General features: G+C 39.8%; 3 protein-coding genes across 9 annotated transcripts in view; 1 reads left to right on the top strand and 2 right to left on the bottom strand.

Moving 5' to 3' along the window:
* LOC5510971 overlaps window positions 1-6,620 on the bottom strand; it is a 67,547-nt gene extending 60,927 nt beyond the window's left edge. For 3 of the 7 annotated variants that reach the window (XM_048732683.1, XM_048732684.1, XM_048732686.1), the window contains exons 1-8: window positions 6,207-6,620; window positions 5,997-6,111; window positions 4,064-4,151; window positions 3,772-3,960; window positions 2,998-3,158; window positions 2,358-2,651; window positions 1,222-1,515; window positions 266-559 (exon numbers count right to left, since the gene is read on the bottom strand). In XM_048732683.1, the coding sequence (XP_048588640.1) occupies window positions 266-559; window positions 1,222-1,515; window positions 2,358-2,651; window positions 2,998-3,158; window positions 3,772-3,960; window positions 4,064-4,151; window positions 5,997-6,111; window positions 6,207-6,297 (1,526 nt within the window). In that variant the 5' untranslated portion in view covers window positions 6,298-6,620. The remainder of the gene's footprint in view (window positions 1-265; window positions 560-1,221; window positions 1,516-2,357; window positions 2,652-2,997; window positions 3,159-3,771; window positions 3,961-4,063; window positions 4,152-5,996; window positions 6,112-6,206) is intronic. The other 4 variants (XM_048732688.1, XM_048732687.1, XM_048732689.1 and 1 more) reach the window with 2 other exon arrangements.
* A 1,106-nt stretch (window positions 6,621-7,726) lies between these two features.
* LOC5510973 (cyanocobalamin reductase / alkylcobalamin dealkylase) lies at window positions 7,727-8,944 on the bottom strand. The gene is made up of 2 exons (XM_032380256.2): window positions 8,805-8,944; window positions 7,727-8,558 (listed from the first exon to the last, which is right to left on the bottom strand). The coding sequence occupies exons 1-2, from the start codon at window positions 8,910-8,912 to the stop codon at window positions 7,911-7,913; spliced, it is 756 nt and encodes a 251-aa protein (XP_032236147.2). The 5' UTR covers window positions 8,913-8,944; the 3' UTR covers window positions 7,727-7,910.
* A 19-nt stretch (window positions 8,945-8,963) lies between these two features.
* On the top strand, window positions 8,964-13,146 carry LOC5510984 (cubilin). Its single transcript, XM_001631379.3, has 5 exons — window positions 8,964-9,283; window positions 10,571-10,750; window positions 11,303-11,520; window positions 11,971-12,129; window positions 12,426-13,146. The coding sequence occupies exons 1-5, from the start codon at window positions 9,000-9,002 to the stop codon at window positions 12,821-12,823; spliced, it is 1,239 nt and encodes a 412-aa protein (XP_001631429.2). The 5' UTR covers window positions 8,964-8,999; the 3' UTR covers window positions 12,824-13,146.
* The last annotated feature ends 274 nt before the right edge of the window (window positions 13,147-13,420 follow it).

Genomic DNA, 13,420 nt, shown 5'->3' with positions numbered 1-13,420 from the left:
ATTGCCAGCCACCCCCCTCCCCTCCTGCAAAAAAAAAAGAGATTGAATCAAAGAATAGTAAAATGATTACAATGAATATACATCAAACAACATCGAAAATTCACAGATGTATACCCCTGGACCAGGAGCAGAGTGTAGTGTTCATGTACCAGCCCTCCTATGGAGGTCTCATATACATTAATCAAAAAGCTTTCAATTATGATAATAATTATGTTAAAAAATATTATTGCTAGTTTAAAACATTATAAAACATCAAGATATAAACCTGTGGCCTGGTGGGCAAAGTGTACAATCCGTAGCTCCTTCCCCACTATAGTATCCATTAGGACATGCCACAGGAGACTGGGTGACATCAGCACATTTAGACCCAGCGGGACAAGTGTTGCATGCGGTGTTATTAACAGTGTTAGTGTAAGTGCCGTTAACACATGTCACAGGACTTGTGAGGCCGTTGTAGGGACAGTATGAGCCAACAGGACAATCTTTACATGAGGTTTGTCCAGTTGGGGAAAACTGTCCTTCTAGGCATTGCACAGGTGGTGATGACTTTATGGCACAGCTGGGTAGAAGTGAGAATGGAGACTACTAAGTAACAATACTACTACAACAAACATGTGATAGCAGGGCATGCATGGCAAGGCTAAAACAACTTCTAGATGACATTAACACAAAATGCGGCCATGGCCTAGTACTGAGAAGATGGCTTTAGGTTGAGTACAAGAATTTTAATTTAAAAATAGGCATTGATTTCCAGTTCGTTTCTGTAAGCCCACAAAGTATGTGCCCCATCAATGGCTGGATAACTGTTTTGGTTGTTTGTCTCATATAACAAAGAAAAAGTTCCAAAACATGTGAGGATATTAGTGGGAAAATCAAATTTCCAAGCCTCAGTAGGATGTCAAAAATGTTTGATATTTTGACAAAATCCCTATTTTACTTTAAAGTACTGTAAATTCTCGGAGATTGTTGAGGCTTACTTTGTCTTTTTTATACATTTTGATGCGCAACCAATCTTTAACACCCAATGGCACTTTTCTATTACGAGTCTGTGCCGGCGGGCTGTGAAACAGTTATTTTGCACAAAGTTTAAGCCTTGTAGATCTTTTTGCCTTTTCAAAAGTTCAAGAGTGTTTTTTTAGCAGGAATAGGTGCATAAGAGTTGCATAATATCAGAAATGAGGTCACAGACAATTTGAATTTGTATTTGAATTTATAACCCACCTGTAGCCAGCAGGGCAAAGTGTGCATTCAGTGGCTCCATCCCCACTATAATACCCATTTGTACAAGCCACGGGTGCTTGCGTGACATCAGGACACTTGGAGCCCGCAGGACATGTTGCACATTCAGTTTGATTGACGGCTGTGGTGTATGTGCCATTAGCGCATGTAATATGATATGACAGACCATCGGTAGGGCAGTATGACCCAACTGGGCAGTCTATACAGGCCAGGCTACCTGAAGGGGCATACTGCTTTGCTAGGCATTTGACAGGGTCTGCTGATTTTGATGCACAGCTAGGGGAAAAAAAAGATATCTGTAAGAAAAAATAGGGTTTCCCCTTTTTCTATTCAAGTATGAAAGAATTTTGATCACCCACTCATTTGTTATTGTTTATCATTGACATCATTACAGTGGTTTATTTGTAAGGAAACTTTAAAATAATCTTCAAATGAAGTCTGATATGTTATTGATTATATTTGATTGAAAATATCATGGCTACTTGCATGAATTAGCTGATGGAAATGGATGCCTTGTGTGACTCGCCATTGAGCGGGAGCATAATATGGTGGAGTGATTGGCCTTCCCTAAATAGGTGCTGTAGCACCTAAAATGTATTCAAGCCATGCCCAATCTCGAAAACAGCCCCTTAGGGAGAATACTTATCATGCTGACTTAACTTGTCTATCAAACAGATTTTAGGAGAGTAATGCTAAACTTGGCTTTATTCCTATACTACAGGCCAAAACAATAACATAGGCTTACTACTTTCTGCATAAAACCACAAGAAGTGCCACCACAATATGCCTATAAATGTCTAAAATACACAGGACTCTCACAGGTTTTTCACAGGGAATTCACAGGATTCTCTCCGGTAGACAGGTTTAACAAAGGTTTTTAAACTCTCATTTTTTGGCCAAACTTCAATTCAAAGATTTTTTCACAAGAAGATCACAGGCAGGGGCAGATCTAGGGGGGGGGCTGATAGCACCCCCCCCCCCTATTTTCAGACATTTGAAATATAAGGAAATATATGGAAGAGCAATGAATCTTGCCCCCCTTTCTTGAAACACTTGCTTCTGCCCCTCCCCCCCCCCTTCTGACAGGATTCCCTCCAGTAGACATGTGATCATCTTACCTGTGACCTGCTGGGCACTCAGTACACGTGTCAGAACCCTCCTTGCTGTACGTCCCATCCCCGCAAGCTGTCTCTGATGTAGCACCTGATCCACACCTGTACCCAGCCTGGCATGTTTGACAGCTGGTCTGACGCTGGCCATTGGAGTAGGTGCCGTTAGTACACATGTATGGTGATGCTAGTGGAACATCAGGACAGTATGTACCAGCCTCGCATGCTGTACAGTTTGCCTGACCAGCAGGTGCATACTCTCCTGGAGAACAGCGCACTGGGGCAATAGTTTGGTTGGAACATCTGCAAAATAGAGTTAGTTTATGAGTTGTAAATACGATGGAATTAGTGTCATACAGTAACACATATCTTTAATAATAGTTTAAAACACTGGCTTGTAAACTGAAATCTTGTGGCTTTGAAAATTACTGACTGACTGACCACTTATTCAGAACAGGCACATACCTAGCATTGCTGAGAGAGAATGAGCATTAAAGAATAGTTATTTGACAGTCCTTCAATAAGAAATGACCCACTTTTTGGCAGCTAAGGGGGTGCACCTGCCCCCATCCCCCTGTAAGTATACGCCATCTGAACATCTGACTACTTCAGAACATTGTACTAATAATCTCATTAGTTCTGCACTCACTGATGTCCAATGGAGCATGGGGTGCAGCTGCTTGCCCCACCCAGACTGAAGTAGCCTGTCGTACATGGTTGACAGGCCTCTCCAGTGTTAGAGTACTCTCCCGCAGCACATGGTTGACATGCTGCCTTGGATGCCGCTACTTCTTCACCGGCAGGACAATTCTGCAAACATAATCAAGTTGCATTAAAGCTGCATCGTCACCAGTTTACTTCCGGTCGATTACGTAAGAATCTCAGATGATTTTTAACGGAAAACAAGAAAAATATTTTAAAATATAGAAAGCAGTGTGTCTATTGGAAGTTTCTTTGAGGATGTGACTGCTAATTTATAGCGGATGGCCTGTTAAATATTTCGGATTTGAAAAGATTCTTTTATCTTTTAACGGTTGAGGTTTCAATTGGACCTCCGGAAGTTAACTGGTGACAATGCGGCTTTAATTCCTGGTTCACTGGGATAGAATTCTGCTACAAACTCACTGTCTGCAGAGCCATACATGGCAAAGAATTTAGAGAGGGCCCTATTCACAAAAACTGTGGCCCCCTTGCCACAAAATATAAATAGTTACAGGTAGTTCACATTGTTGTGTTAATTTTGAGGCAGATAAGTTTGTATCTGTATTTTGATGTTGCATGAACCCTTCCACCATTTTAGACTAGAAATTCAGACATTTACCTCCTGTCATATTTCATGTATTGCGACCCCCTTACAATCGGTATGGTGTCTCATTTTGAGAATTCCTCGGCCTACCCCTAGACAACTGATTTATTTCATTACCTGGGGTAGCTGGCTTGGGTCGGCACACACTTTATTGGAAGGACAAGTCTGACAACCACTTGGAGAACCCACTGTTGAGTACTGACCAGCAGTACATAGGGATGCAGTGCCCCCACTGCACTCGTAGCCAGCGGGACACGCGGAACACGCTGTGGAGCCCTCCGTAGCATTATAGCCTGCAGAACAGCTCTGTAAAAAATATAAAAAACGACAACCACAATGTAACTAAAAACTAATAATATAAAATCCTATAGCTTACATACTAAAACCTGTTAATGGAATATAAACTTACCACACATGCAGATGAATCAGAGGAGCCAGTGTTGGAATTGGCTGTTCCTGCGACACAGGGTGTCGGGGCACTAGAATTACCGGCACAGCTAAAAAAAAAAAGATGGAATTTATAAGCTGTTCATTTTATGATATCTAGCACTTGAATTTTAAGATTAGCTAAGAGGTTCTTGCACAAGCCTTGCTGAAAAAATATATGTTTGCCTCTTGTTATCTAGTGGTTAGATCTGACAGGGCTTTTTCAGGGCAAGCTTGTAATAGAAAAGCGAGTTGACTGTACTTTGGCAGGAAAAAGATAGCCATGAAAAATAGCGTGATTGGTAAGATGGTCTTTGAGTGATAGGGAACAAACCCAGTCATGACAAACACATAAAAGTGATAAAATAAGAGTGCCTTGCTGTGCTATGCTCGAAAAAGTTAAAAAGTCAAACGATGTAATGCGCATCGAAGGAGAGAAAGGTTACATTACTTGACAGATTGACAAACAGAAAAAAGTACACTAAAAACAAACTTAGTAGGGTAGTGATAAAAAGGCTATTATAAATCAATTAGGCATGGTTTCCAAGATAATAATGTATAGAAACTAAAATGCCGTTTCCAGGGTTATTCTTAAAAAAAATAAATGCAAAGGATACAACAACTTCTCAAACATAATTAACTTTAAGTATTTGATAATTTGCCAATTTATTTTGTGCCGATTCTTCATTGACATCCTTAGAGACCAAAGTAAACACAGATCTGTATAATATAAATCGTTGGCTTTGTGCAAATAAATTGGCTTTGAACATCAGTAAAACTAATTTTGTCATTTTTCGACCAGCACAAAAGAGGCTGGCTAGTTCTATTTCTTTATCAATCAATAATAATACCATTAAACAAAAAAATAATATCAAATATCTTGGTGTAGTTATTGACTCCTTTCTTAACTGGAAGGAGCACATTAACCAGTTAAGTAAGAAAATCTCCAGAGGGGTCGGAATAATAGCAAAGCTGCGTTACTATGTATCACCAACAATTCTCACTCAGCTATATTATTCTCTAATTTATCCATTTCTTACTTATGGTGCTATTATTTGGGGCAACACATATGAATCAACAATCAAGCCTCTTTTTATTTTACAGAAGAAAGCTGTTAGAATCATAACTTTCTCATCTTACATTGAACATACTTCTCCTATCTTTAGAAAACTAAATATCTTGAAATCTCCTGATCTAATCTATTACTTAAACACAATATTTATGTACAAATTTCATTTGAATCTACTTCCAACTCCTTTTGATTCTTTTTTTACTACGGTTGCTTCAAGGCACAAATATAATACAAGACTGGCTTCTAAATCATCGTACTGCCTCCCTTTACCTCGAACTAATTATGGAAAGTTTAATATTCGTTTTAAAGGTGCCTCAATTTGGAATAACATCAAAGAACCTACCAAAACCATGCGTTTGCCTAGCTTCAAGGCTGCAATAAAGACCTCAATCCTTGAAAATTATTAGCTTCTATCTAGTTTTTTTGTTTTATTGCATTTTATTTTGCTGCTGCTTTCATGTATTTTGTATTCGTGCCTTGTACGTCCTTGCTATACGCTCCATTTAATTGAACTATTTTGTGCTGCCTAGCCAGATTAGCTTTTTAGTTACTTCTAGGCAGCCAATACCCAAAATCTGTAATTATTATTTATTTTCTTACTGTAATTTCTGTGTGTGGTATAAATAAAGTTATATTGTTGTTGTTGTTGTTGTTGTTGATAAAATTGCCATAAAACTGAGTTCGAGACGGGGGCGGAAAACATCAAATCGATAGCACTTCCAAGAATATTATAACAACAAGACCAGTCGTGGTTTAGATAATCGTGATCTTTGCTGTGTAAATGGTTTAAACCACTTCATTATTAATCTGCAGATAATAATAGTCAGTGCAAAATTATACGTACTAGTGACCGGCAGGACATTGAACACAAATCCCGGTTTGCCAATAAGTTCCGGCAGTACAGTTTGACTGATCGCAGGGACAATCTACTCCGCAATCACAAGCAGCATTCACTTCTCCTACACAGACAAAACAATAAAATTCAGTTTATAATTCTACAAAGTTCCCCGCTATCCCAGACAAGAGTTTCGAGTACAAAATTCACCATGTTTACCTGCTAAATTTAGAGCCAAAAATACGAAAACGACGCCATATAGAAGTAGTTTCTTTCCCGCAAAGGGAAAACCAAACCTGCCCGGTTTCATGGGAGCTCTATTGGCTTAATTAAAGCCGATTTTCTTTCCTCACGTTATGCAACTTTTCAAAGTGACTTCGAACGCCATCCAAATTCCATCTTCACTTAGAAGAAGGGGCATCAAAGGCGAAATTGATCATCAAATGGCTTCCCTCGCCCGGCGATATTAATCCAAGATCATAAAACCACGATTTACTGAGCTTCCGTATTTCTTATTTCTTTGGATGTAGCGTGGAAGTTTAGTTTTGTTAAATTTGTTGAATTACTCTATTCTTCGAATAAAAGGGAGCAACTTTTCGCCAATCGATAATCATGCTGTTATTTTCACGTGACGTCATTCAGTCAACGTTGTTATGGCGACGGTATAAATGTTTACTGCAAACTTTGTCAAACTTCAAAAGATTTCTAAAAACAAGAGGTTCGAATTATTAGGTTGCATTCTACCTTATTCTGGGCATTTTTAAAAAGTTATTACAAATCACCACCAACAAATTTAACAAAGAATCTGCCATTTGATTTATCGCAGTGGCTTCCTTTCTTTTTGAAAGGACCGGAGAAAACCATTGTGTTTCTTCAGGAACCCTATAATTAGCTATTTAGAAGCTACATTTATTAAACAATGTCGCTACTCAACATTTTGTTTGCAGAATTGCCAAGCGAAGAATGTGATAAAGGTAGAAGGGAGGTTTTATGTATTAGGGTCTGACTAAATAATTTGGGGTAGGCTCTCTTGCGTCCGTTATCGAAGGTCGTCCGCCTAATGCCGGTCCGTTTATGGCGTTTCACTGCAAACCTTAAAAAAACAGGACTTTCAAAGAAAAAAGAGACACAACGCAGAGTTCATTATTTCAGCAGGCCAATATCTGCCTTCTTCAGGTCCGACGCATAGCGATTGTTTTTTTTTTATACATCGCCGCGTCGCAGACATTTTCAGCCCTTTTCCCTTTCCCGAAGGGGAGGAAATGCAGAGCCCGCGATCCTCTTCTATTAAAAAAAACGCATAAGCGGATTTGATAAATAAATCTATAAGTCAAACTTTTTTGTAGCCAATTCCGATTTCTATCAAGACCCCCCCCCCCCCCCCCTCGAAAAAATAAGGTCCACTTTTACGGATTACGCAGCCCCCCCCCCCCCCCCCCCCCAAAAAAAAAAAAAAAAAAAAAAAAAAAAAATCCTCAAACCTACCGTAATAGTTCAGGCGACTTCCTAGGGTTATCCGAGAGCGTGCACAGTCATAGGTATCATATGGAAAAAGCGTAATATTTGAAAATTTCTTAATAAGAAATGACCTACTTTTTGGCTGCCAAGGGTGCGCCTGTAGTTGTAAAAGGCTTTCTGGGTGGAAAACTTGCACACGCTCCGGCTTTTGGCGACAAAATAAAAACAACAAAAGACAACGTATACAGCGCTTACAGATCAGCTAGATTCAGAACTCTTTCTATGTAAGAAAGGGTTTATTTTCACGGGATCGGAGAGGGAACTTTATAAGTGGTTTGACATATTTGTGGTTGATTGGTTTGAATCCCCATGCAAATATTATTTACACATATATTTTCTGCATTTTTTCTTCCCCTTATTTCTTCCATTATGCTTTGCCTATGTCATCATTAAATTTTTGTCACCTTATTCTTTTAATATGCTATCTAAAAGATCCTTTCGATTAACTGGTAAAGTGCTGAAATATTTTATCTGTTGATCTGAGTACTTCCTTTCAGATGGGACAACATCCCGAAAACTCCAGTCTTCCCAGTGAAAATTAAACTTTTCTAGCAACTCAATCCTCTTCTCATCTCCAACTACAACATCCATTGGCGGCTTCCTGGGCAAATCTGGATACTTAAAAGTCTTGAATATCAAAACTCCTCTGATGGCGAACCAACCTCCATACTTCGGATGGACGCACACACCACATATGCGCTGGGTAGGGGGCCATGGATCATCGGTGATATCCTTGCGCTGGTAAAAGTAGGCAGCACCAGCAGCATGTGCAGCAGTTTGCACTAAAACTTTTGGTCTTCTGTTTGGATGTAGCTCAAAGTCATGAATAGCGTCAATCTCATGACATGGAAAGGCTTGCTTTACTTTGAGGAAGAATGCTGTCATACACTCATCTATTGGGTCACGACTACCCAGACAGTCAGCATCAGTGATAAAGGGTTTGAAGCCTTTCTCAAACATTTCTGGAGTACTGATTATAACAAAGGCTAGAGTGTCAGGGTCGAATGGAAACTGAAATTGCTTGTGAGTTACTTGGTTGTTATACCATCCAATCTGAAAAAAAAAAGAATGATTAGATAGTCTAGGTAAATTTTCATCAAACAGACTCAAACGGACGGATCAGAAAGCTCATTATAATGCATACAAATAAAATCCGAAAAAATGTCCATGCAAAACAGACGCTCTGTTCATTGACGTTTATAAAATTAACTTTGGGTTTGTCCATCGTAAAAAATGCTTCACTGTGAATGATAAACTACAAAATGACATGATTTAGAAAACTTTATAATTCAAATTTACCTTGAATGGATAAGCTTCTAGCCCTCCATGGGAAAGAATCGAGTCCAGAGCAACAGAAATCTTATCAAATTCTGTCGAAGTCAATACCTCCCTTGCCTCGTCCGCCATTTTGTATATGTTGTTACCCAGGTCCCGACCGTGCACAGACCACAACAAAAACACGTGCGTAGGGCGTTCGACCTCAAAAGTCACAGCATGACTCACCCAGAAATACTGTTAGCGTTGATTTTTATACCATCTCTTGTAGCAGCAGAGATTCCTTGTACAAATCCCAAGTTTTCTTGTACAGACCCCATGTTGTTCACAAAGTTAGATGACGAGATATCTGTTGGCGAAAGTTCCGTGGGGAGTAACGGAAGACATTGCATTTTCAGCATAGAAACAATCTCGCCTGGCTTTTTGGTTTTGACTTTCGAGGAGTTTTACATCGATGACAATATGCCGCATTGTAAGTCAAACTATTTGGAGATCAAGATAGGGTAAGTATGGGATTTTAAGGGAAGAATTCGCTTGTTTCAACTTGTTATTTAGGGGCTGAAATGGGCGGGAAGTTTTCGTGTATCAATGGGCGCGGTGAGAGAAATAGAAGATAGAACAAAACAATGCTCCTGTAAGTAATTACGACAAAAAATACTATTTTTCTATTTTCAAGAAAAAATAGATAAAATTTAGTCTTTGTATTCGACCATTCTTATGATTATTGAGATGCGTATTGTTAAAAAAACATTTTTCTTAGCCCTTTAGTTACGGAGTGTCTGAAATTGCAAATGGTACACTGAACTCTTTTGCATAAGATTCGTCTCCGTTTTCTTCAAATTTAATCCAAAAAGACCTCTGTGATCCATCTAATAATATTTTCGCTAACTATTTGGCTTGATGAAATCATATAAGCGAAATCTTTGTGTAAGCGACACATTTTTACGGAATTTTCTTACCAAAAATGTTGCCAATATACCCGAGACGATGTCTATTATATTTCTGTCTATTTTGGCTAACAGAAATAGATTTAAGACGTGTTCTGCAAAGTATTCATTACTCAGGCATCTACAGCTCACAGCTATTCCTAAGATTAAACAACTACACATATAAGAAATTTAACGATCATCATTACAAAAATCTGACTTACAAGACCAAACTAACCCAATCTATCTAATTTACCCATGCCTCTCGATGACAAAAACAGGCTAAGATATCTCCTGTAACTAATAAACGAGATAATTAGACAAGTACCCAGGATTTGATGAGAGGTGGTGTGCACAATCATATATAAAATATGGTAAAAGGATAGTATCTGATATGACCTTTCAGTGAGAAATGACTCTGATGGGGACTCCGATAAAAGCAGATGGGGTGATTGTCTGAAAAATGTATTTTAACCCTAAGGGATAGCACTTTTGGTGTGGTCAACAGAAATTCTTACCAAAGAGATAGCAAATTGGGTGTGGTCGAAGGTATTGATACCTTAAAAGATAGCAGAATCGTAAAAAACTGTTAAATACCCCCTAAGAAATAGCGGTTAGTTGAATTTTATACCCTAAGAGATAGCCGAATTGGACAAATCCTTCAAAACCCCCTAAGGGACAGCAGTTGGTCAAAATTTTATACCCTAAAAGATAAGATAATCACCCCCGTCTGCTTTTCTGGAGATTCCCCCCCCCCCTCCACCCCTGGGGAAATGACCCCCTTTCCAGTAGTCAAGGGGGGTACACACACACAAGGAGGGCACACCCATCTAGGTATCTACCTGATGATGCCTCTTGTTACAGGTGTAATCCAAGTTCCATTGGACGATTCTGTGGTTCCACAATACCACACCAGATGATTTCATATGACCACTGCATGGTTTTGACGTACCACAGTGATGGCAAAAACGCTTCCCAGGGCTTCAAGGCCTCTTACATATCAGAAAATTTTGACTTCAGTAGCTTTTTTGTTACCTGGCCTAGGTGTGTATTGTCCAGACTCAAAATACTGCAGTAGCGGATCTATGGGGAGGATTTAAGGGGTTTAACCCCCCCCCCCCCCTTTTGGCTGCCAGAAAGCCATGTTTAACATAAAAAATATGCCCTCCCCCTTTGTCACTGAGCCAAACCCCCCTTTAGTGAAAAGCTAGATCCACCCCTGTACTAAGGGGGAGGGGAAACATTAATTAAGAAGACTGGGGCACAGCCACGCCCCTACTGGTGCCCCCCCCCGGCCCTAACAGGTGTTACAGCACTGTTTTGGGAGGGGATGAGAGTTTCTTTGATTCTTTAAAAGTATTTGAAAAAAACATAAGAAGAATGATATAGAAATCAATGAAAAATAATGAAGAATGATATAGAAATCCATTATATTACCCAAGTCAGCCATACCTTTGTTATTGTTATTTTAAGACAAACTATTAGAAAAAAAATCAAAAAAATATATATAAAAAAGTTAATTAAACCTAAATAAGGGCTTCATGATAAAAGTGATGTAATATTGTAATATTATTGTGACATTTATTGTCTTCCTAGGAATGGGAGCACTGGCCACCTGGATAATGAGGTGGATGCTTTCCCCTCCCACTCCTGGCCGCGACTGTACCCGTCTGGGTATGTCTATCAACAGTGGGTGATAGGGCCGATTAAGCAGGGATGGGAGATGAAGCTCTCGTTCATGATGTTTGACTTGGCAAGGAGTGAAGGGGAAAACGCCTGTGACCTTGGAACCTCTGACCTTGTTTCTATATCAGGTATGAATATTGAATTAAATTATATCAGGTATTAGTATCATGGCTGTTATAAGGGGTGGGGCACTGGGGGCACGTGCCCCTACCCCAATATTTTCAAACATTATAAGGAAATCACCATTAGTGGCGTGGCTGTGCCCCCCATATATTCTTAATGTTTCTGTATTGTGACCCTCCAATCTTACATGGCCTGCTTGGCTCTAAGTATGTATGTAAGGATGCACTGTATCAACTATGATTATATTGGACTAAATAAATGTTAAATAATTTGTGCAGCTACTAACTTTTGTTGCAATTCATACCAACTAAAAATATTGTCTAGGGAAGGGGAGAGCAAGCACCAGATAATTTCTTGTATATTTGGGGGCACCCACTTTAGGCTATAGCTACAAAACTGGAATTTTGACACCACAGCACAATTTTTTATGTTTTTTTTTGTGCTTTATATTGCAGTGGGCCTGGAACAAAATATAACACGATGTGGCAGACAACGCCCATTCTTTTTTATCTTTGGCAAGGCAGAGTTTGTCAACATCACCTTTATAACCAATGGGGACAGCCTTGTGAGGAGAGGCTTTGTTGCTGGCTACATAATATACAAACGTATCCCAGGTAGGAGAGACAACTATTAGGCCGTAACCAGAGTTTTATGTAGGGGGGGAGGGTATCTAAGGTATTTTGTTCTAGCTTTGTAGTGGTGCTTCATCAGCAGTAAAAAATGAGGGGGACTACCAAAGTTTGCCCATACTGTTTATTATAAAAGAGTTACACAGTCCACTTTTGTTTGAAAAGCATGCCCTAGCTGTCAGTTTTTTTTTAATCAAGGCTCACTCACTCACACCAATTTGAAGAATATTTAACTTAACGTTTATAAGCAACCCAATACTTTTTGCTTTTTCTCCGCACAGAAACGCCCCCTGAAATTGAAGGACTTTGTGGCTCTGAGTGTATCTCTCTGGCCACATTTTGTGCAATCTTAGCATTCGGCATTTTTATAATTTTCATCTATTCAAGAGTAAAAGTAGCTCAACTGTCCAGAGAAGGTGATCCAACAGACACTCAAGGAGGGGGAGATATGGGGAACGTATGCAAGGTCATGGAAGGTGAAATCAAGCAAGACCCTGGAACAGCAGTTGTGGTTGCTGAAGAGTGGGCAACAAGCTCAACATTTATGAGTGGGAGGGAAGAGATTAATGAAGAGAGGAGTGGGAGTGGCGAGTTTGAGGAGAATGTGTTGTCACAAGATCTGGTTGTGGAGGTGATGGTGGAGGATAGAGTGGATGAGGAGATGGAGGTCTCTGGTTAAAGAAGGGGGAGGAGGAGGGGAAAGATGATATGTAGAGGAGGAGGGGGGTAATATGTAGGGGAGAAGAAGTCAGGAGGAGGAGGGATTCAGGGACATTAAGTTTCTCTTTCTTGACACTTTAAATTATAGCAACATTTTAACAATCAATGAAGCCCTGGCTTTATTTTCAAGAAGTGCATATTTTACATTCTCTTGTTCTTTTTAATCAAAACTAATGTTCCTTTTTATTTAAAGAAAATACATGTGCGATCAGTAGCAGATCTAGGGGGTTAGGGGATTATGTAAAAACTTCATCACCCCCTCCCTTAGCCAAACCCCTCCCCCCCCCCCCCCCCCCCCCCCCCCCCCCCCCCCCCCCCGCCTTTAGTGAAAAGCTAGATCTGCCTCTGGCAATGTAGACTCAACCAGTGGTTAACTCCACAATGATGTCCGGGTAGTGTAAGCTACTCCCTTCTCATCTCATCTACAAAAGCTGAGCATAGCTCAGCATTTAGCCTCCAAATAAAATGTTCTGTTTACGCAGGCTTCCACCTTTGCCTTACTATCTCTGGCTTCTATAGTTTTTGTTGTGTTGTGGGCAAAAGTGGTTAGAGACGT

Source organism: Nematostella vectensis, chromosome 9, assembly GCF_932526225.1.
Source record: "Nematostella vectensis chromosome 9, jaNemVect1.1, whole genome shotgun sequence".
Lineage (NCBI taxonomy): Eukaryota > Metazoa > Cnidaria > Anthozoa > Actiniaria > Edwardsiidae > Nematostella > Nematostella vectensis.
This window is presented reverse-complemented; position numbering and strand designations above follow the sequence as displayed.

Excerpts from the sequence above, each read along its gene's own strand:
- LOC5510973 (XM_032380256.2), bottom strand. The coding sequence starts at position 8,912 with ATGGCGGACGAGGCAAGGGAGGTATTGACTTCGACAGAATTTGATAAG. Across the intron at positions 8,559-8,804 it reads TAGAAGCTTATCCATTCAAG|ATTGGATGGTATAACAACCA; the intron begins GTAAATTTGAAT and ends TTTTTTTTTCAG.
- LOC5510984 (XM_001631379.3), top strand. The coding sequence starts at position 9,000 with ATGACTCACCCAGAAATACTGTTAGCGTTGATTTTTATACCATCTCTT. Across the intron at positions 9,284-10,570 it reads TATTTGGAGATCAAGATAGG|GTGTAATCCAAGTTCCATTG; the intron begins GTAAGTATGGGA and ends CTCTTGTTACAG. Across the intron at positions 10,751-11,302 it reads TTTTTTGTTACCTGGCCTAG|GAATGGGAGCACTGGCCACC; the intron begins GTGTGTATTGTC and ends TTGTCTTCCTAG.